Genomic DNA, 21,161 nt, shown 5'->3' with positions numbered 1-21,161 from the left:
ATTATCAGACAATGGGGGGAAATGGATGCTAGGTGGGAAAAAACGTGACCATCACACACAATGCAAAGCAAGATAAGTTGGATGAAAAGAACAACCTGTGGCTAGTTCCTTCAAAAGGGATTGGCCGGGCAGGCACCAGGAGCTTCCTAGAGACCTCTCCAGTTCAGCCCAGCTCCACCCATGAACTTTGTAGGGGATGAACATGTTTCTTCAGCTGTAGAATAAATTACTTGTTCTGTGTGATCTCTAAAGTTCTTTTGTTCAACAGCACTCATGTCCTAGATTTATTCAGCGCCTAGACTTGCCATGAAGTGTTCTGGAGACTTGAGATAAAGTAGTGAATAAAATAGACAAAAATTCCCTGCTCTCGTAGAACTTAAGTTTTAGCCAGGGAGGAGCCAAACAATTGACAAAATAGATGAGTCCTACAGGCTGTGAAGGAAACAGCAGGTGGGACTGTTGGGTAGTCACATGATTAGGTGGTCAGAGCGGATGGAACAGGTAAAGCAGGTGGCAAGTGCCCAGTCTATGGTATCCATCGTTCTCACTCTCATTCTTCTTCTCATTGCTATTGTTTATTATTTTATTATAATTGTATTAAAACTTATTACTTTATTATTGTCACTGGCATATTAAAAGCATTTGGTGACCCCTTCGTGTTTCCAGCTTAGTGCAGGTAAGCTTAGCAAATAATGATCTCTGCAGTAGGTCCTCAACTATTTTTATTTATTTATTTTATTAAAAGATTATTTATTTATTTATTTGACAGCGATCACAAGCAGGCCGAGAGGCAGGCAGAGAGAGGGTGGGGGAAGCAGACTCCCTGCTGAACAGAGAGCCGAATGCGGGGCTCGATCCTGGGTCCCTGGGATCATGACCTGAGCAGAAGGCAGAGGCTTTAACCCACTGAGTCACCTAGGCGCCCCTTCAACTATTTTTTAACCTTAGATGCAATTCATGCACTATAACATTTGCCCTTTAAAGTGCACAGCTTAATATTTTTTGTATAAGGTTGTGCAACCCTCTCCACTATCTAATTCCAGAACGTTTTTATTACCCCAAGAAGAAACTCCACACCCACTAAGAGTCACTTTCCATCCCCCCACACCCAACTTCTGGCAACCCCTAATCTGCTTTCTGTCTCTATGGGTTTGCCTATTCCAGACATTTTATATAAAAATAGAAGCATACAACATGTGGTCTTTGGGGACTGGTTTCTTTAATCGAGCATCACGTTTTCGAGGGTCATCCATGTTGAGGCATGTGTCACTGCTTCACTCCTTTTTATGGCCAAATAGCTCCTAGACTACTTTCCTAGCCCTGTCCCTCATTATTCTTCATTCAGACTCTAATGTGGAACAGTACATCCTTGTTCTTCTCCGGTCACACTCTGCGTTTGTTTAGTTTCTATATCTTCCTCTCACACTGGCCATCCCCTTGTCCCCCTGCCTCAGACCTCTATCTGTGCATTCAGGTCTCTTCTAAATGTCACCTCTTCGTAAAGTACGCTTAGTACTTCTCCCACCCCAACGGGTCCCATTTCTCCTCCTCATGCTCCTTTTTTATTTCAACCGATGATGCTTATTTTTTCTATATATTTACTTAACTTTAACCCTCCTGCTCCACTGTAATTGCCATGAAGGTACCAATGTCTTTTGTCCTTATCCCACAGCCTCAGACATCACAAAGTGCTCTTCAAGTATTTGCTAACTTGCATTGCATTGTTATCACCCAGTCAGTAGTATTTGGGGGGTTTGGGGTTTTTTTGTTTGTTTGTTTGTTTGTTTTTTGTTTTGTCAGAGAGACAAAGAGAGAGAGAGATCACAAGGAGGGAGCTGCAGACAGAGGGAGAGGGAGAAGCAGGCTTCCTGCTGAGCAGGGAGCCCAATGCGGGTCTCAATCCATCATGACCTTAGCCAAAGGCAAACACTTAACCTTAACCGATTGAGCCATCCAGGCATCCCATCTACCCAGTAGTTCTAAAGGGGGGGGGCAATTTTGTTCCCCAGGGGCCATTTAGCAATATCTGGAGACATTTTTGGTTGTCCTAACTAGGGGGTGAGGTGTGCTACTGGCATCTAGTAGGTAGAAGCCAGAGAAACTGGCTAAGCCCCCTCCAACGCACAGAACAGGGCTTTATGATAAAAAATTATCTGGCCTCAAATGTCAATAGTGCCAAGGTTGAGAAACATTGCCATAAACTAATTAGTGCTCCTTTTGAATAGGTTAGCAAAAAGAAATTAGGAGAGATCAGTGCACCACTCTGGCAGAAAATCATATTAGGGAATTTTTTTTTCTTCTTTTTTTAGGAGCTGGGGGTGACTCCAGTGCAAAGCTCTTTCCTAATGCCACAGAGGTGCCCTGGGAGCACAGATGGTATTTTCACCACTTGTTCGCCTTTGAGAGTGACAACTGACCTCCCAGGAATCTTTGAAGTGCTAGGAATGTAATTCTGTTAAGGAAGAAAACTCTTGGGGCTTTTTAAATCTATCCAAATGTCAAAAGGGATTTGTGCTTCTGGGGGAGGGCAGGAGAAGGTGCTTTTTTTCCCCAAAGTACCCTCTTCTTACTTCCCCACGGATGGTGAAACTTTTCAGATCTGTCTCTGGAATAAATGATTCAAGGGAACCTGAGGCCCTGTCTCCTCTTCTTTCCAAAAACTGCAAAGGAGCTTTAAGAAAGGATTCTGTTCACATTGTGCTGTGGGTGAACAACTCATTTGCAGGAAACTCAAGGCACCGGTATCATTTAACTGGAAACAGCAGCCCCATTAGAGCAGAGGTTACCAACTTCAGAGTCACATCTTAGATTCCTGCTCGTCTCATCCGACCAGTTCTTATGAATGACATGGAAATTAAATAATATATGCCCTGAAAATGAAAGGTAGGAGCAGTCTGAAGAAGTTTGACAAGGCAAGGAATAGGGGTTGACATGCTATTTTAAAAAGTTTGTCCTTGGGGTAGAATTACCTGACGTCCTGGCTGGGATTTGGTAGTGGTGTGTGTGCTTAAAAGAACAACCTTTAGCACAGCTGGCATAGACATAAATGCCAAGCAGAGGATCCGCAAGCCTCCGCCCCCTCTTCTGGGCGTGCTCCCAATTCTTGTGGGTCATAAAAAATAGCAAGGTGTGGCTGCGATCTTGGAATCAACCATAAGTGAACTTTTTCTTAGTCCACATACTTGACAAAATGCCGCTCACTATGCAAAGTGATTTATTCCATCCAATTTTTATGAAAATCCTTAGGGATAGAAACATATAGAGCACTTAGCACACTGTGAAACACAGAAGTGTTTGATGATGATAGTAATTAGGATAATGGAACAATGCACTTTGAGTGAATGTTTGGCAGGACTTCCGATATATTAAGAAAGGTATAAGAAAGAATCATTTGAAGAATGAAATGGGAATCCCCAGAGTAGCTACACTAATGTCAAAAGTGAACTGGAGGGCGCCTGGGTGGCTCAGTTGGTTAAGCAACTGCCTTTGACTCAGGTCATGATTCCGGACTCCTGGGATGGAGCCCGGTATCAGGCACCCTGCTCTGACCCTCCCCATCTCGTGCTCTTTAGCTCTCTCTCTCTCTCTCTCTCTCTCTCTCGCTTAAACAACTAAATAAAATCTTTAAAAAGATAGTGAACTGGAAAAGGACCAACACATCTGGGTTATAAATGTTTGTTTTAAAAAAAACTAAAAATTATTCCAAATTGGATCACTTGTCTCAAATCTCAGTTTTCTTTTATTTGTAACTACTCTTCATCCAATCATTCTTTTATCCAACAAATGTGATTTTTTAATATTATTTATTGTTCTTATTCAGTTATTCCTTCTTTTATTCAACATGCACTTACTAACTCCCTTACCATGTGCCAGACAGTACACTGGATTCTAATAATACAATGGCAAATGATGTTTTGCCCTTAGGGAGTTTAGGATCTAGTGAACTATTCATTCATTCTTTCATTCATTTAGTAAAGTATTTATGTGGGCCCATGCGTTCTGGGGATACAGCAACAAAGAACATAGGACCCTGAGGTAACAAAATTACTTTCTAGTGAGTAGAAGGAAGAGCGAGAAGATAGGCCCTGAAGCATCTGTGAACATGGCTGGAGCCCAGTTAGTGAAAGGACATGGCACCAGATGAGATGGAGAGGTATGCAGGGGCTAGATTATGTAAAGCCCCATCAGGGATGGTATGCAATCTGTACATTCATACACACATACAAACATATTACACATATTTGGTGAACTAATCTTTCCATTAGAATACAAACTCCTTGTTAAATTTAGCTATTTAACCTAAGTAATTTCAGAGAAAGTGTGTTAATAACAATCAAAATCTGGAGAAGGCTATTGTGATGTCTTTGTTAGGGGTGGGATGAGAGCTGAACAAAAAAGCAAAGGAACTGCCTTTCTTGTCAGCGGCTGTCCTTCTGAAAAGAAGAGGTGTCAGCCATGGAAGGAGAGAACCAGGGGCCTCATCTTTTCAAGTCTTTGCCACTGCATGACTTGTCTGGGCACTCAAGCCAGAAGTCAGAAAACCTGCTTAGACAGGTGGACCCTCAGGAAATTTAAGATTTAGGGCAAAGAAATTTGGGTTCTGGAATTGTTTATCCCCAGATTGTCAGAATCATTTGCAAAGTCTGAAACACTTCTATATGATATATCTATAGTGGCCATTTCTTTATCTCCATCACTATCTGCCTGTTCACCCCCCAGTCTAATACGGACAGTAATAGTTCCTCAAATTCTCCTAAATATTATGTAAAATGGCTCTTCTTTCCAGATTGCCCCCTCTAAACCCTTCCAGTATATAAATTCTGGAGATGTCTCTAAAGTTGTGTACTTCAGTTTCTCAAGGTATGTACTCTGGAGTAATACTACATGACCTGACCCTGGTTTCTTTTGGGTTTTTCTTTGAAGGGATGGTGGGGTTATTTAAAACAATAGCCTTTAAAATATATGGCTAAAACTGGGAGGAAACTTTCAAACAGCCCGTCTGTGATTTTCAATAACTTAATTTAGGTTCCGTGTGCGGGGAATCCTCCCAGGTTCTGGATGCTAAACCGTGAAGTGAAGAAACTACAACTCCCAGGCGAAATTGCGTCCACACCCTCTGCGCACGCTCGACCTCGGAGGCTATATAAGGCACGAGCCTGAGGGGGCGTGGCTTGGGCCTGAGCCGCGAACTGTGGGCGGAGTCACAGGCGTGGCCATAGAGGGGGCGGTGCTGCCGGCGCGGCCCGGAACACGCTAGTGGAGCGGAAGATGGCGGCGGCAGCGGTGGCTGCAGCCGGGACCCCACTTGGGCTGAGGTGGAGGAGCCGCCGGCTCTGACCTCGCTCTGGCTCCGGTGCGCGCGGCGGAGCGTGTGCGAGGCCCCGCGCGTCGGGCAAGGGCGGCGGCGGCGACTCTGCGCCGCCCTGAGGAGCGCCCCGGCGGCGGCGCTGCTGCGGCTGAGGAGAGAGCCGGCTCCGGGCCTCCGCGTCCTCCTGTTCCCCGGGCCCCCCGCCTCCTCGGGGGGGCGGCGGCGGCGATGTTCTCGGTCCTCTCGTACGGGCGGCTGGTGGCCCGCGCTGTGCTCGGCGGCCTCTCGCAGACCGACCCCAGGGCCGGTGGCGGCGGTGGCGGTGACTACGGGCTGGTGACGGCCGGCTGCGGGTTCGGCAAAGACTTCCGCAAGGGCCTTCTCAAGAAGGGCGCGTGCTACGGGGACGACGCGTGCTTCGTGGCCCGGCACCGCTCGGCAGACGTGCTCGGTGAGTCCCCGGCCCGGGTCCCCCCGCCCCAGCCCCGGATCCGCCTCCTGGGGACTCCCCTGCTCGGGGCTTCCCCAGTTTTCCCCAGTTCCTCCTGGCGGTGAGAGGAGCCCGAGAGCCAGTAGTAGCTGTAGGGAGGGAGCGCTTACTATGTGCCAGGCGCCGTGCCAAGCGCTCCAAGGTGCGTTTTCCGTTGCAACAACCCCCATTTTAGAGATGAGGAAACTGAGCCGCAGAGCGGTCGAGCTTTGTGCTCAAGGTCACACAGCCTGACAATGTGACCAGTTTGTCCGAGTCCAAAACCGCACTGTTAGTCACTCGGCTGTGCCGGTCCCGACGACCTCGTCCCTCCCCCCGGAGACACCTGCAGACACCTAACCTCGCACTTGTTCCCTCCCCGCCTCCTCCCTCTGCGTGCCCCGGAGATCTGATTCTTCGCGTGCTCCTGACGCCACAGCCTGACCACAGGCTGCGGGATCCAGAGCGGACTGACTGTCGTGAGCCCCAGACAGCCCAGCCGCATTCTTTCGCCGCCTCGATGGTGACCAGATCTCCATCCTTTTCGGAGTCTCGCAGGCGGTGGCCTGGTGAAAAAGCACTCGCAGTGCACTCTCCCAAACTGCTCTGGCCCACTTGAGGTCACTTGGGGTGGAAGGGAGTCTCCTTGACCCAAAATAGAATGGTCGAACCTTCTTCAAACTGCCGCAAAGAAAACCTTGAGAATTGGTTAAAGCGTTTTCAGGCCGGGGCGCCTGGATGGCTCAGTGGATTAAGCCTCTGCCTTCGGCTCAGGTCATGATCTCAGGGTACTGGGATTGAGCCCCGCATCGAGCCCCGCATTGGGTTCTCTGCTCGGTGGGGAGCCTGCTTCCCTCTCTCTCTCTGCCTGCCTCTCTGCCTATTGTGATCTCTCTCTGTCAAATAAATAAATAAAATCTTTTTAAAAAAAGCGTTTTCAGGCCACAGGTGCTTCCAGAGGCCTATGCCAGTTACACCTTTGGCTGGGAGACTTGCGTATGAGCTTATAGAAAGGGCTAAATATAATTCACAAGCAGTCAGAAAGTTTATCATAATGCATGTCTTTGGAGACTGTGTGTATGCCTTAGAAGCATATGCCATTAAATCTCTTTTAATGAGTAAAGCACTTCCTTTGAAATTGAAGGGCATGCTGTCATTGAACTTGGGTTCAAATGTCACTTTGGTTGCACTTCTCAGGTGAGGTTGAGTTTTTGACTGCTTTAAATTTCATATGCTGAGGCACAGTTTGGCATTGGAACAAATGGTCCTGTAACTTTTTATGACAATAATTATTTTTTAATTTGATTTCGGAATAACTGCCTATTATCTTTGTTTCTACTACATGTAGTGTTTGTGAACATGGTCACTGGAAATGTTGTTCTCAGTTTATGAATGACCCCATTAGCTGTGTTGAAAAAAATCATTTAGTGTTTAGGCAGCACTCTTGATGTTAACCTTAAGAGGGTAGGGGAGGATTCAGTAGGAGTTCAGTAGGATTCAGAAGGAGCTTGTACATAGAAATCATACAAATTCACTTTGAAGTCAGCTTGACCCTGACTTAGTATCTTTTTTAAGAGGCTGTCAATAGCTGTCTTTTCCCATTACATTTAGAAGCTTCATTTAATGAGCTTGGGACCTGTGCTGCTTTTTCAAAATTGGAGTCAGTGCAACAGAATAGGTGATAATGAGCCACTAACATTCCCCCTTACAAATCTGTGTGCTGGCTTTTGTGAAAGATTTGCAATTTGATTAATGATTTGGGGACATTTTAATGAATCAAATCCCTATGCTTAAGCTTGATTTTAAATTTTCTGAAGGCTACCTTCTTAATAAAGTAGGGTATTTATAAGGATATGGGGAATTTTGGTCAAACCCATTTTGAAAAAAGTATAAACCTACCATCTTGGCAGAAACCCTGCCAAACCTGGTTCTCAGCTTTGTCAACCTGTCTCTATGATACGTGGTTTTGGGCAAGAGCCTCTCGGCTCATTTTCCTCATCTAGACTAGAGGATGAAGGGAGTGGACTGACCCTTAGGGACTTCTGACCATCATATCATATTTTCTTTGTGTTTTGAAAAAACCTCACCCTTTGTTATTTTGCACCTCAAATAGCAGGCATTACTTCCTATTGTATTCACATGGGTACCTTCAGTGTATTTCTCCTCTTTTATATTTGGCGCCAAACCAGTGGTTCTTAACTTTCCTTGGTTCACAGCCCCAGGAGTTTTGACTGCCCAAGGGCTCTCTCCCCGGAAAAATGTGCACAGAGACAAAATTTTCCATAGGCATTCAGGAACTTCACTCCACCCCCCCCCCCAACAAAGTCCATCTGTGTACCACTTAGTGGTCCCTCCACAGGGACTAGATTAGGAACCACAGCTCTGTAACCCCTCCGAAAGGAATACTGCCAGACGTAACCAGACAGGTATTGCTTAGGTGACCTAGGGTTGGTCTTTGGCCATATTTGACAAAGATCCATTTTGAGAGAGAGAAAGGGAGAATGTGTGTATGTGTGTGTATGATGTACAAATCAGGGGTGACAGGTTCTCTAGGACTGTCCTGTTTTGGAGGAGCTCTTCCAGAAAGTCATCTTGGGGTCCACCTGAAACAACTTTTGAGTAGGCCTCATTTGAACTTTGGCTTCTATAAACCAGTTTGTGTGATAGTGACTTCTATTTTATTGACACTACCCCATCACAGGCAGATCTGATTATTTCTTGCTATGAAAGAGGTGTAGCATCTCAGCAAGTCCTTAGTGAAGCTTTTCCTCTGGAAGCTGGAGTTGTAAACTGAAAAGCATTAAAGGACTGTGTTGAATAATGTTATGTTGAACTTCAGTGCTTTGAACCTCCTAGTTCTACAGATAATTCATTTTCTTTGGGTTAACACTGTGTTTGTTGCTAAATATATGTACAACTCACTGTGCTCATCTACAATTCCTTGAATGTTTGGAACAAAAGCTGTTTATTTCTTTTTTCTGAGAAAGAGAAAGCTGTTTTATTTCTTTAATTTAGAATTGATCTGTTCTATTAGTATACAGTGACTAAAAGTACTTGGTGCTTTACAGCATTTTTGTAGCATCCCCACTGGATTTCTTTTAGGAAAAACCGACTATAGTGGGTGTGGTGAGACATAGGCACCACTCCTATCCCCTGGGAAACTGGCAAAGGTGCTTTCTCTTTATTAGGTCCAACTGGAGTAAACCAATACCATCAGGAGCTATGTGCACTTTTCTTTTTTTCTTCTTCATTGTGGCTAACCCCGAGTTCTCTCATTACTCTATATGGCATGGATGCCTAAGTACACAAAAATATGAGAGCTGCCTAGTGTGTAATTGCTAGGCCTCCCACAGCTCTAAGCTGCTTAACAGCAGAATCAAAGGCTGGTGAGAGTTGTAAGACGTTTCACCCTGGACGCCAGTGAGGAAATGGAGGCCTACAGAGGATCAAATGATTTTTTTTTTTTAAGATTTTATTTATTTATTTGACAGAGATCACAAGTAGGCAGAGAGGCAGGCAGAGATAGAGAGGAAGGAAGCAGGCTCCCTGCTGAGCAGAGAGCCTGATGTGGGGCTCGATCCCAGGACCCTGGGATCATGACCTGAGCCGAAGGCAGAGGCTTTAACCCACTGAGCTACCCAGGCGCCCCAGAGGGTCAAATGATTTTGCTAAGGTTATTCCACTAGTATGGCCGAACTAGGACCAGCACCAAGAGTGCCCATTACGTACAGTCCACTTTCTGTAGCATCACTAGTTAAGTTTTCCTGATAACTTGGGTGAATTCAAAACCAGTCTCTTCAGGTACAGTTTGTCCTTCTACTGCTTTTCCTGCTTGAGGGTGTGTGTGTGTATATATTTACAACTTCTGTGTTCACACAATGACTCATAATTAAAATGCAACAAAAGTTCCTCTGCATGCTAAACCACAGTTTACTGAAACCACTTCTTTAAGAAATGGCAGCATGATCTATGCCATGTAAAATCTAACCTCGGAATAGAGTTGTAAAGTAATTCTTATAAAACTGCCGGTGTTTATTGAAGCTTGATTTAACTTGAAACCTTAAAAAGAAATGAAAACAATTTCATATTCTAGCCTTTGGATATGATTTTGATTGTGGCCAGGATTTTTGAAGTGTTTTTGTGAGTAATGCTAGTCTTAAAAGTAGTTGTCTTAAGGTATAAGAATTATGTGAACAATATAAGGATTAAAAGTTTATTTAGGAAGTGAGTAGATTATTTAGAATTTTATATTTTCCAACAGTCATGATAATTTTAACATATTTGGTAGAACCTCAGTAGCTGAAAGTGAATTATCCTTTTAATAACAAAGTAGTCACATTGGGAGAGTGTTTATGTGTGCTAATTTAAGCCTTTGAAGAAGTCATCTTTGGAATGTCCCTCAGCTAGATTTTAAGCTGTGTCAGGAAACTAGTTTCATTTTTATATAGTAATAATTTTCTGAAAGTCAAATTTTAGCCGGCTTTACCTCTTGACAGCAGACATGACCCTGGTTGAATTTTTAAAAATTGAGATACAGGAAAAAAAAAATGAGATACAGAATTCATCTTTCAGAACATTTAGCTTTTAAAGTTAAAAAAAAAAAAAAATGGTGGCATTTAGTATGTTCACAGGGTTGTCCAGCCACCACCACTGACTAGTTCCAGAACATATTCACCACCTCAGAAGAAACCCCTATGCACTAGCAGTCACTCTCAGTCTTCCCTCCCTCAACCGCTGGCAAGAGAGAGTATAGGCTGACTAGAGATTTGCCTATTATGGACATTTCATATAAATGGAATCATATAAAATGTGGTCTTTTGTATCTGGGTTTTTTCACTTAATATATTTTAAGGTCGACCCACATTGTAGTTTGTCTCAGTGCTTTGCTCCTTTTTGTGGCTGAATAATATTCCAATTGTATGGATATACCATGTTTCTTATCCATTCATCTATGATATTGGGTTGTTTCCGCAGGTACTTTTAGCTGTTGGAATAGTGCTGTTATGACATATCCATGTACAGGCTTTGGTGGAACATATATTTTTCATTTTCTTGGATATATACCCAAAAATGGAATTGTTGGGTCTTACTATAACTTTATGAGGAATATAGCTGTTTTTTATATAATTATTTTTATATACTTATAATCGAGCAACGAAAATATTTTTTTAAAGGTAACAAATGTAAGTTCTAAGATTAATCAGTACTTTGTTATTATTTTTTTTAAAGATTTTATTTATTTGACACAGAGTGAGAGACAGAGAGGGAATACAAGCAGGGGAAGCAGCAGAGGGAGAAGCAGGCTTCCCGAGGAGCAGGGAATGCGATATGGGGCTCAGCCGCTGGATCATGACCTGAGTGGAAGGCAGACGTTTAACAACTGAGCCACCCAGGCGCCCAGTACTTAATTTTTTTTTTTAATTTTTTTTACTTTCTAAAGATTTTATTTGTCAGAGAAAGAGAGAGCACCATTAGTGAGTAAGCACAAGCAATGGGAGTAGCAGGCAGAGGGAGGAGGAGAAGCAGCCTCCCCACTAAGCGAGGGTCTTGATGCTTGACTCATCCACGGACCCTGGGATCATGACCTGAGCTGAAGGCAGACATTTAACCTACTGAGCCACCCAGGTGTCCTTTTCAGTACTTTAACTATGCCTGATTTCATAATCTATGTGCTTTCAAGAGAAAATTGTGGACTATTAAAGGAAATGGAGGGTTGTGGGTTCAGTGAAAGAGCTTTCTAGGTCTCATAGAAACAGCAAAGCCTAAGAAGCCACTAACTCCCCCCCGCCTCAAAAAAAGAAAGAAAAAGCCACAAATTTGACTAGCTGCTATCTGACTTTTCTGAGTGTTCTGTCATTGTGTAATAAATAAGATTACAAGGTTGATGGTTAGAGGAATTTTGCTGTTTGATTTTTGAATTCTTGCTCCCTGATATTTTTCTCATTTTGCTATACAGATATATTATACTTTTCAGAGGTTCTTATAAGGCACAATATTTTTAAAGTCATTTCCTCATTTGTTAAACTGTCAAAACTTGTTTTCCTTTTTTTAGTCTTTAGAAATTCTCAAGCTTAGTTTTAAATTTCCCTAATTTTCAGCTTCTCAGTGTGTTAATCTTTTTAAAGAATTTTGAATGAATTTTTTGTAGAGCAAGGAATTGAACTTTGAAAGCATGACTGTTTATACTTTCTCGAAAATACTTTTTTGTTAAAAGGTTTTAAATTGTAGCAGGAGGTAAGAGACAACGCTTTAGTTGGTTGTAGTGGGGTTTTATTGGGGGGCGGGGAGGGACTGGATCAGAGGAAGCTCTTCCCTGAACTTTATCTTTAGCATTGCCTTATGAAACTGGGCAATACCAAAACTTGAATAGCTGCAACAGTATCCAAATGGAGTTTGTACTCAAGTGTGACTCAGGAAGCATTATACTCAGGCCACAGTATTTGACTTACTACTGTGTTCTTTGAGTAGACGCTTATGTCAAGTTCAAGCTAAATGCCAAATGCACTTTATGTAGGTCCCCGTGCCTTTTAGAGAGGTCTTACTTGGGACTTCAGGTTCAGAATTTTCAGAAAAATGCTTTAGAAAAGTAAGTTAACATTAGTATTTCGTTCCTGAAGAAATTTGACTTTTCAAACAAGAAGTTCTAGTTAATTGAAAACAGTGTACCTTGTGAGTTTGTCTTTCAAAATTAGTGTTAATTCTTGGTCTCATTTTAAGAAGTGGTGCTCTCTCTGTCTCTCTGTCTCTCTCTCTCTGTCTCTCTCAAGTAAATAAATAATAAATAATAGTAAAATAATAAATAAAGTAGTAAAATAATAACAAAGTACTGAATCCTAATTTTTGTCATTAGTAATAAAATTTAGTGATCTGTTTGGGAGTTGTCAAATATTTAAAAAATACAGTAGTTTTCAATCTCCTTGGGAGCTAAAATCATTTGTTTCCTATTAAACAATACACACAATTTTATAGAATTGCATCATAAATCAAGACTTTTTGCAAAAACTGACTCACTGCAGAGGGCATTGGACTGAAAACACATACTTAATCATCTAAATTTGACTTGGCGAGTGGTATAGCTCTTTCAATTTAGTTTAAAATTTTGAGGAAAAAAAGATGCTTAGTTCTTTTGAATAAGATCCTGAATATAATTTTGGGTGGATTGAGAGGTGGGTGTATAAAACTTTTCCTTAAAGAGTGAAAGTGCTTCACTTTTTTTCCTGAGCATTTATTCAGCATCTTGACCTAAAATATGATTCATCTTATCAGTGCTTTGTATATAGTGATTTAGATTTAACAGTGTGTTTTGTGTTTTACATTGTTTAATCTTTTAATTATGAATAGCTGCTTATTTATCTCCACTTAATTTGCATCTGTTTCTTTATGTATAAGTCAGTATAGCTAGTATCATAGCTGGAACTTGGACCTAAGTTTCCTGCTTGTGTGTCTAGTGTTTTAAGTAAATGCTTTTGTTTTTTGGTTGTAAAAATAACACATGTTCAGAAGAGCGCAGTATAAAACACCTGTAACTCATAACTGAGCTATAGTCAGTGTGGTTTCCTTCAGCTTTTGTGTATATAGAATTGCATGTATACATACTATTAAATGAAGTTGAGTTAATATATATATTCTGCTCTATAGTGTTATTTTTATTTAATGAAAACTGAGCATATTTCCATGCATAACTGCATAGTATTTTTCTGCACATATAACCCATGATTTGTTTAATAACCAGTTCTCTATTTTTAGTTATTTAGATTATTTCCAGTTTTCTTTTTCTTTTTAAGATTTATTTATTTAAAAGATTTTATTTATTTATTTATTTATTTGTGAGAGAGAGAGAGCACATACAACCAGGCAGTGTGGCAGGCAGAGGCAGAGAGAAAAGCAGGCTTCCTGCTGAGCAAGGAGCCCGATGCGGGACTCAATCCCAGGACCCCAGGAGCATGACCTGAGCTGAAGGCAGCGGCTTAACCGACTGAGCCACCCAGGCGTCCCTTTATTTATTTTTTTAAAGTCTTGCTTATTTAACTAATCTCTACACCCAGTGTGGAGCTTGAACTCACAACCCCAAGATCAAGAACTGCGTGCTTGGGCACCTGGATGGCTCAGCTGGGTAAACAGCTGCCTTCGCTAGGGTCATCATCCTGGAGTCCCGGGATCATGTCCTGCATCAGGCTCCCAGCTCAGCAGGGAGTCTGCTTCTATCTCTGACCTTCTACCCTCTTATGCTCTCTCTCTGTCTCTCTCTCTCTCTCTCAAGTAAATAAATAAAATCTTAAAAAACACAAACAAACAAACACATGCTTTACCTACTGGGCCAGCCAGGTGCCCCAATTTCCAGTTTTTTTTTGTTTTGAGTAACATTAGAGTGAATGAGTATCTCTGCACCTGATTACTTCCTTAGAATAAATTCCTCAAAGAGTTCTTGAGTCAAAGGCTGTGAACATTTGCAAGGCCTCTGATAGGACTATTAGCATGGATCTCTCCAGAAAGGTTATGCTAATTTATACCTTCCAGTTGTTATGAAATCGCTGTCATCAAAAGCTTATTGTTGATCTTGAGTCTGTCACATTTAACAATTTTATAAATTTACCAGGTTCTTAAATAGTTGTTTTTGTGGTGAATAAGTTTGGTGAATAGTTCTAGAATTGATTGGATTGTTGGTATGAATCCCACGGACTACAAAATGACTGCAAAAACTTTGCCAGAGACTACAAAAGTGACTTACTACAAAGAGTGCTTTCTGTTGAAAGACCCAGTATTATTTTGACTCAGGCCAATTCCAACACATTTTTGTACCGGTTTTTCTTTTACTCATTAACAGACTATTTTGAAAAGAAAGGGAATTTCTTTGTGTGTGTGTATGTGTGCTGCTTTGACTGTACATTTTGACCTTTCAAGGATGCTATCATCCAGGAAGTTTTTTGGCTTATCAGAATTAGTCTCTGCTGTCATTTGATGTAGATGAAAAAGATTAGCTGTGCTGAATGAAACAAAAAGTGCTTCTGTTTTCACATCAGTGTTTGGATATAGCACTTTTGGATAAGAAAATAGATGTGAGCTATTTGCATAAGAGGTAGAAAACTGTTCATGGCCTCTAAGTTAACCACTGATTGGTAATATGGTCATCAGTGTTGCTATGAAATGAAGTCTAGACAAGGATGTCTTATGCATACATTTTTAAAAAAGATTTTATGTATTTATTTGACAGCACAAGCAGGGGGAGTGGCAGGCAGAGGGAGAAGCAGGCTCCCCACTGAGCAAGGAGCCTGATTGATGAGGGGCTCAATCCTAGGACCCTGGGATCATGACCTGACCTGAAGTCAGATGCTTAACCAACTGAGCCACCCAGGCACCCATGCACACACTGTTTTTTAAGAATTCACTTCTCGGGGTGCGAAGTCTGGCATCGGGCTCTTTGCTCAGCAAGGAGCCTGCTTCCATCTCTCCCTGCCAGCCCCTCTGCCTATTTGTGATTTCTCTCTCTCTCTCTCTCTCTGTCAAATAAATAAATCTTCAAACCAAAAAAAAAAAAAAAAAAAAGGAATTCACTTCTCTTGGTTCTTGAGCAACAACCTTGATCTTATCGTTGCTTTTTTTGTTCTTGTACACTAAATGCACTGAACAGTCAGTGGTCTTTGGATAACAAAGTGTGTTTTGTGAATACATTCCATGTACGCATATTTATTTACAGATCATCTGAATTCAGTGAAGTAAATTAATGCTAATCCATAACCATCTTTTATTCTTTTATCAGAATTTCAAATCGAAAAATGGTTGGCTGGACTTTTTGTTAGTTAGGCTTAGTTTATTAGACTTTAGTTAGTTAGGCTTAAAGAAGAAGCATATTCTCCAACTTTTCAGGTGGTTAGAACCAAAGTAGAAGGATATGGGGCAATATTTTTACTCTCTGAATCATTATTGAAACTTCTCTGAAAACATACATGTGTTGGTGTAATAAGGAGAAAGGAAAATTTGGGAAGGCTAAAATGGAGTCTTTCCTTTAAAACTAGGTCATGTAATAAATGTAATGTTGTGTGTGAAAGATAAAATATAGCTATATGTTAACCTTTATTTTATAGTTTCTAAAACAGGTTCCCTTTTCTTGCCATATGACTTAGAATCCCAGAATCTTAGATCTTAGAAAAAGGAACTCTTGGGAGAATTTGTCCTCCTGCCCCTTAGTTCACAGGTGTCAAAACTAAAGCTTGGAGAAGTCATTTGGCTAGTGTCCTACAACCAGTTAGTGGCAAAGTAGGCTGGGAGTGGTGTCATCCCCTGACTCTTTTTCAGGGTTCTTTCCATCAAACTTTCTTACATGTTCTGTGAGAGGAGCATCCTGTAGCTAGCTCCAACCCAGGGCACACCATCTCGTGCAACTCTAGGTTGAAATACTGGATGCTTTCTCGTTTTGGAGTTCTCAGATGAAAGTTTGTACATCAGAGTGTTGGTATTCTAACTTTTCAGTACAGTCAACTGAATTCATTGTTTACTGGTTGTTTCCTGTAAGTCCCTGATGGGTGCTATGAAGAAGACCAAGAATAAGAGAGACTTAAGCTCTGAAGTCTGGCAGGGAAGGCCACAGGAACAGTACGAAGAATACACACACATCAGGTGTTGTGGAAGCATGGAGTCAGGTCTTAATAGATAGGCTTTTCAGTAATTGAGGCAAGTGAGAAGAATGGTCAAGCTTTCCAGGTTGAGGGATCAGCAGATACGGAAGATTAAGATTCTTCAAACTACAGCTGCTTTATGGCTAGAGAGTAGTTTGGGCTGACCAAGTGGCTTTGGGAGGACGGTTGAGAATTGTTAGAAAATAGGTTGAGACCAAGCTGTTGAAGGTCACAATTGCCATGTTAAATAACTAGGTTTCATTTTGGGGGGGGAGGTTTGTTAGGAAGCTATAGAAGATGTTTTTGCCTTTGTTTTGGGTTTGCTTTGGTGGCTTTGGAAGAGGCACCACATTGAAATGGTACAAAATTCAAAAGGTATATTCTGAATTTAAAAGGGTGCTGAGAAAAGTCTCTCACTCTTGACTTCTAGCTGCAGGTTCCTCTCCGGGAAGGAACTAATGTTATCAGTTTCTTGTGTATCCTTCCAGAGAATTTTTTTTAAAGATTTTATTTATTTGACAGAGAGTACAAGCATAGGGAACGGCAGGCAGAGGGAGAGAGAGTGAAGCAGGCTTCCTGCTGAGCAGAGAGCCCAATGTGGGGCTTGATCGCAGGACGCTAGGATCATGACTTGAGCCGAAGGCAGATGTTTAACCAACTGAGCCACTCTGGCGCACCCCGCTCCCCCCTCCCCCTCTCCCCACCGAGGATGTTTTTACCTATAAAAGTAGAAAAGTGTATATACGTGGAAGGTATTTGACAAGAGTAATAGGGACATAGTAATCTTATAAAAAGCAAAAAAGAAAGAAAGAAAAGAAAATGATACAGAGTGTAATGGGAGAAGAGGAAAGCAAAAGACCAGTTAGGAAGCTACTAAAATAGTCTGAGCTAGAAAAGGCTTTAACTAGGGCAGTTCAGAGTAGTCGGGCTTCAGAAATATTGCAGAATCAATAGGACTTAGTGATAATTAGACAAAGAGGGTGAAAGAGAAAAGAGAAATTGAAGTTGGTTTTTGAGGTTTTGCATCTGGAAGCCTCCTTAAGTTTCTAGCCTACGGGTGTAGGTGGGTTGGCTGCCATTAATTCAGGTTAGGATATGCAAGAGAAGGATCAAATTTGGGAATGGAAAAACAGGATTGCTTGGTGGAAGAGGCATTTCGGAGATGGAATCATCTGGCTCATGTAATGGTTAAGTCCAGCTGGTCTTTACTGAGTTCTGCAGTGATTCTCATTGGGAGCACCTGTGCAATTTGGTTTTGATCCTTTGCTAGAAGGTCCAGGCCTGGACAAACTGGACAAACTGACTCAGGAGGTGGTGCTTGGGTAATCTCCGTGGGCAAGAATCGAGAACTCTGGTGCCATGTACTAGGCCAGCCTCCAGAGATGAAAAAGATGGTTGGTTAGCAATGGGAAGAGACTCAGCCCTGAAGAGGAGTCACAATATAGAGAAGGGGAAAGGATATAGGAAAGCTGTGATAGAGGTTCTGTAATTATTGTAATTATCTAAGGAAGTGGTTTAGGCTAATTTATGTATCACTAGTTGTTACAAGATTTTCCATTTAAAATAAAGAATATCTAAGTCAGAACCCTGGCACCTAGCAGGCAGCAGGCAATTAAGAAATAATTGTTTTTTTAAAAAAAGAGATTTGTTAAAAAAAAAAGAGAGAGAGATTTGTTAAATAAGATTATTTCATAACCATTTCTGGAAAAAAGAAAACTAACTTCTTCAAAGTGCAGGTGGATCTGTTTTTCCTTGTGTATTTTTTAGACAAGTTTGTTTCTTACTGTTAAATGTTTAATGTTTAAATGTTTAATGAGATATTGAATGGTGGTGGATGTCTGATGGGAAAAACTGAATGGACCACTCATCTTTTATACATTATCTGCGAGTGGGAATTATCTTTTGGTTGTGACCACAGAACAGTTTTTGTAGACTACAAACACCTAATCAAAGATTGTTTTTTCTGATTACCACAGGCCAGACTATTCTCTGTGCTGTTATTTAATCTTAAAGAGAGGCATAACTCTCTTATTGCATGTTGACTGGGAACTGAGCATTGTGGCAGGTTTTCTTTTTTTTTAAGATTTTATTTATTTGACAGAGATCACAAGTAGGCAGAGAGGCAGGCAGAGAGAGAGGGAAGCAGGCTCCCCGCTGAGCAGAGAGCCCGATGCGGGGCTTAGATCCCAGGACCCTGAGATCATGACCTGAGCCGAAGGCAGAGGCTTTAACCCACTGAGCCACCCAGGCGCCCCAGTGTGGCAGGTTTTCTTTAACACATTATCCCTGTTCCTCACATCAGCCTTGTGATTTCCATTATTATACCCATTTACAGGTGAAGATACTAAGCCTCAGAGAGCTACCAAAGGTCACCTTTGGTACACTTAACTCTAGTCCTGGAGCTGCAGTTTGAACCCAAATCTGACTCCAAAGCCTGTGCCCTTGCCTAGTGTGTATACTCTGCTTTTCAAGTCAAATGATCATTTAAAACTTGGTTTTACTGAAGTGATCTTTACTGAGTCTGAATAGTACTTTGATATTAGCTATTCGTAGGCTAACAGTTGAGCAAAGCCCCTTCATTAAAGCAAATAAAGGCCTCAGTTGAACTAGTTCAGTGGACCACGGGGACTTGGGTGGCTTTAGGCCAGCCCTTGATTTCTGGGTACCTCCTTTATGCCTGAATTCCTGCAGTATATGTCGTTTTGGGCTGATTGCTGGTCAGAGGTTCCTGGAGGAATGTAATAGGCATTTACCTGGAGGTCAGGTTTCTCTGCTCTTAGAGCTCTAACCTCACCTTTATTACTGCACTTTATCCGTATTAGTCAGAATCTTCAGGAACTGACCAAATTGCCTCTATTCTCAGCTTCCTCCCTCATGACTCATGGTTTCATCCTTCAGGGCTCCGATCAGCCACTTCTTTTCTCCATGAATATTTTTCCTGATTCCTTTAGCTAGGTGTAATCTGGTCTTCTTGCTTTAGTTTAGCAATACTTTCATACAAATACAAATAAACCTCTCCAAACCCCTCTCCCCTGCCATAGTCACTACCATTTGATTTTAAGCTCCGTGGGGAGGAAATCTTTTGTTATATGTAAATTCCTTTAGCTGTTTTTCAGTACAATGTCATGTATATAGAAAAAGTTCAATAAACCTTTCAATAAAAAAATTTTTTTTTAAAGATTTTATTTATTTATTTGACAGAGAGAAATCACAAGTAAGCAGAGAGGCAGGCAGAGAGAGAGGAGGAAGCAGGCTCCCTGCTGAGCAGAAAGCCCTATGTGGGGCTCGAACCCAGGACCTGGGATCATGACCTGAGCCGAAGGCAGCGGCTTAACCCACTGAGCCACCCAGGCGCCCCACAATAAAAATTTTTTAAACAAAATTTTTCAGTAAAAAAGTGTTGAGTAACTTTAATATTGTGTGTAAGTGTAAAATGTAGCTCTAACTGGATTTATATAGTTTTCTTGATCCCTCCCATAACGGTAATATACATACTCATTGGAAAATGTGGAAAATAAAAAAGAAGAAAAACAATTACTGGTCCTATCACCCAAAGATCATTACTTAATTAAACAGCATGTAGGGGAAAAAAAATGAATTAGTGTTTAGAAATTAAGGGACAGTTCTCCACTTGGCAGGGTTTTTCACAGGAATTATGTTCTCATTTTTTTTATAAAAGAGTGTTTGTGCCAGAGCTACATGTGACTCTTGACCTCTCCCAGAGGGTAGTATTTCAGTAAAGGCCAGCTCTTACTTTTATAGAGGGGTGAGAAAACCAGGGAGGTAAGTAGTAACCTCTTTGGGGTTAGGTCAAGGACATATAGCTTAATTGTCATAAACATTAGGTTAACCTCTAAGACCAGAATTCTAGATCTAATCTTATAAATTATAAACAGAAGGAAAAATTCTTAGCCTAACAGGCCAGTACAAGTAGGCACACATCAAATAGGTAGACTTTAATTGCTGCTATTTTCTTATTTAAATGTCAAATTATTAGGTGTTATATAACATTTTCTAATATCTAGAAACTAACAGGAGTCTCAGCTTTAATAGAAGCCCTTAATTCAATAACACAGTAAGAGCCCTGCCCATACCGTCCATAGTTCACTCTAAGTGTGAGCCTGTGATTTGCCTGTTGCTTTTTTCTATTTCGAAAGTATTGCTAACAGCATTTAGCATTTGGGAAACATATGTTGCAGCTCATAGAGGAGTGCAATTACCTTTTCTGTGACTTCACCTTCAACTCTTCAGTTTGTGTGGTGAGAAGGTAGTGATTCCTACCCAAGTCTGTAAGATACCCAAGGTCCCCAGGCCACATGGAGCCAAATATTCCACATTAAGTGTTTGGTATTTAAACAGAAGAGCTAAAGTTAAAGGAAGAATATTTTATTTTAAAAAGGTTGGCTTTAGGGGCACCTGGGTGGCTCAGTCAGTTAAGCATCTGACTCTTGGTTTTGGTTTAGGTCATTACCTTGGGGTTGTGAGTTTGAGCCCTGCATTGGGCTCAGTGCTTAGCTTGGAATCTGTTTGGGATTCCTTCCCCCTCCCCCTCGCCCACTCTACTCCTCCCCCTGCTCTAAAATACTCCTCTCTCTAAAATAAAATCTTAAAAAAAAAAAAAAAAAAAGTTTGACTGAGTTTCTTGAGTTTCTTTGCCTTCACACTGTCATTTCCTTAACTTCTTTCCAGCATTTTTCACTGCTTTTTTAAGGCAAGGTAGCTGCCCAGAATAGTCTGGAAGTTGCTTTCTCTAGATAATGAAGTATTCTGG

General features: G+C 41.5%; 1 protein-coding gene across 1 annotated transcript in view; it reads left to right on the top strand.

Annotated features, from left to right (window-relative positions):
• Positions 1 to 5,209: 5,209 nt before the first annotated feature.
• Positions 5,210 to 21,161, top strand: part of PPTC7 (protein phosphatase targeting COQ7) — a 40,868-nt gene continuing 24,916 nt past the window's right edge. Inside the window, exon 1 of the mRNA XM_047697539.1 lies at positions 5,210 to 5,759. Within this exon, the coding sequence (XP_047553495.1) occupies positions 5,537 to 5,759 (223 nt within the window). The 5' untranslated portion in view covers positions 5,210 to 5,536. The remainder of the gene's footprint in view (positions 5,760 to 21,161) is intronic.

This window comes from Lutra lutra, chromosome 12 (assembly GCF_902655055.1).
Source record: "Lutra lutra chromosome 12, mLutLut1.2, whole genome shotgun sequence".
NCBI classification, from domain to species: domain Eukaryota; kingdom Metazoa; phylum Chordata; class Mammalia; order Carnivora; family Mustelidae; genus Lutra; species Lutra lutra.
This window is presented reverse-complemented; position numbering and strand designations above follow the sequence as displayed.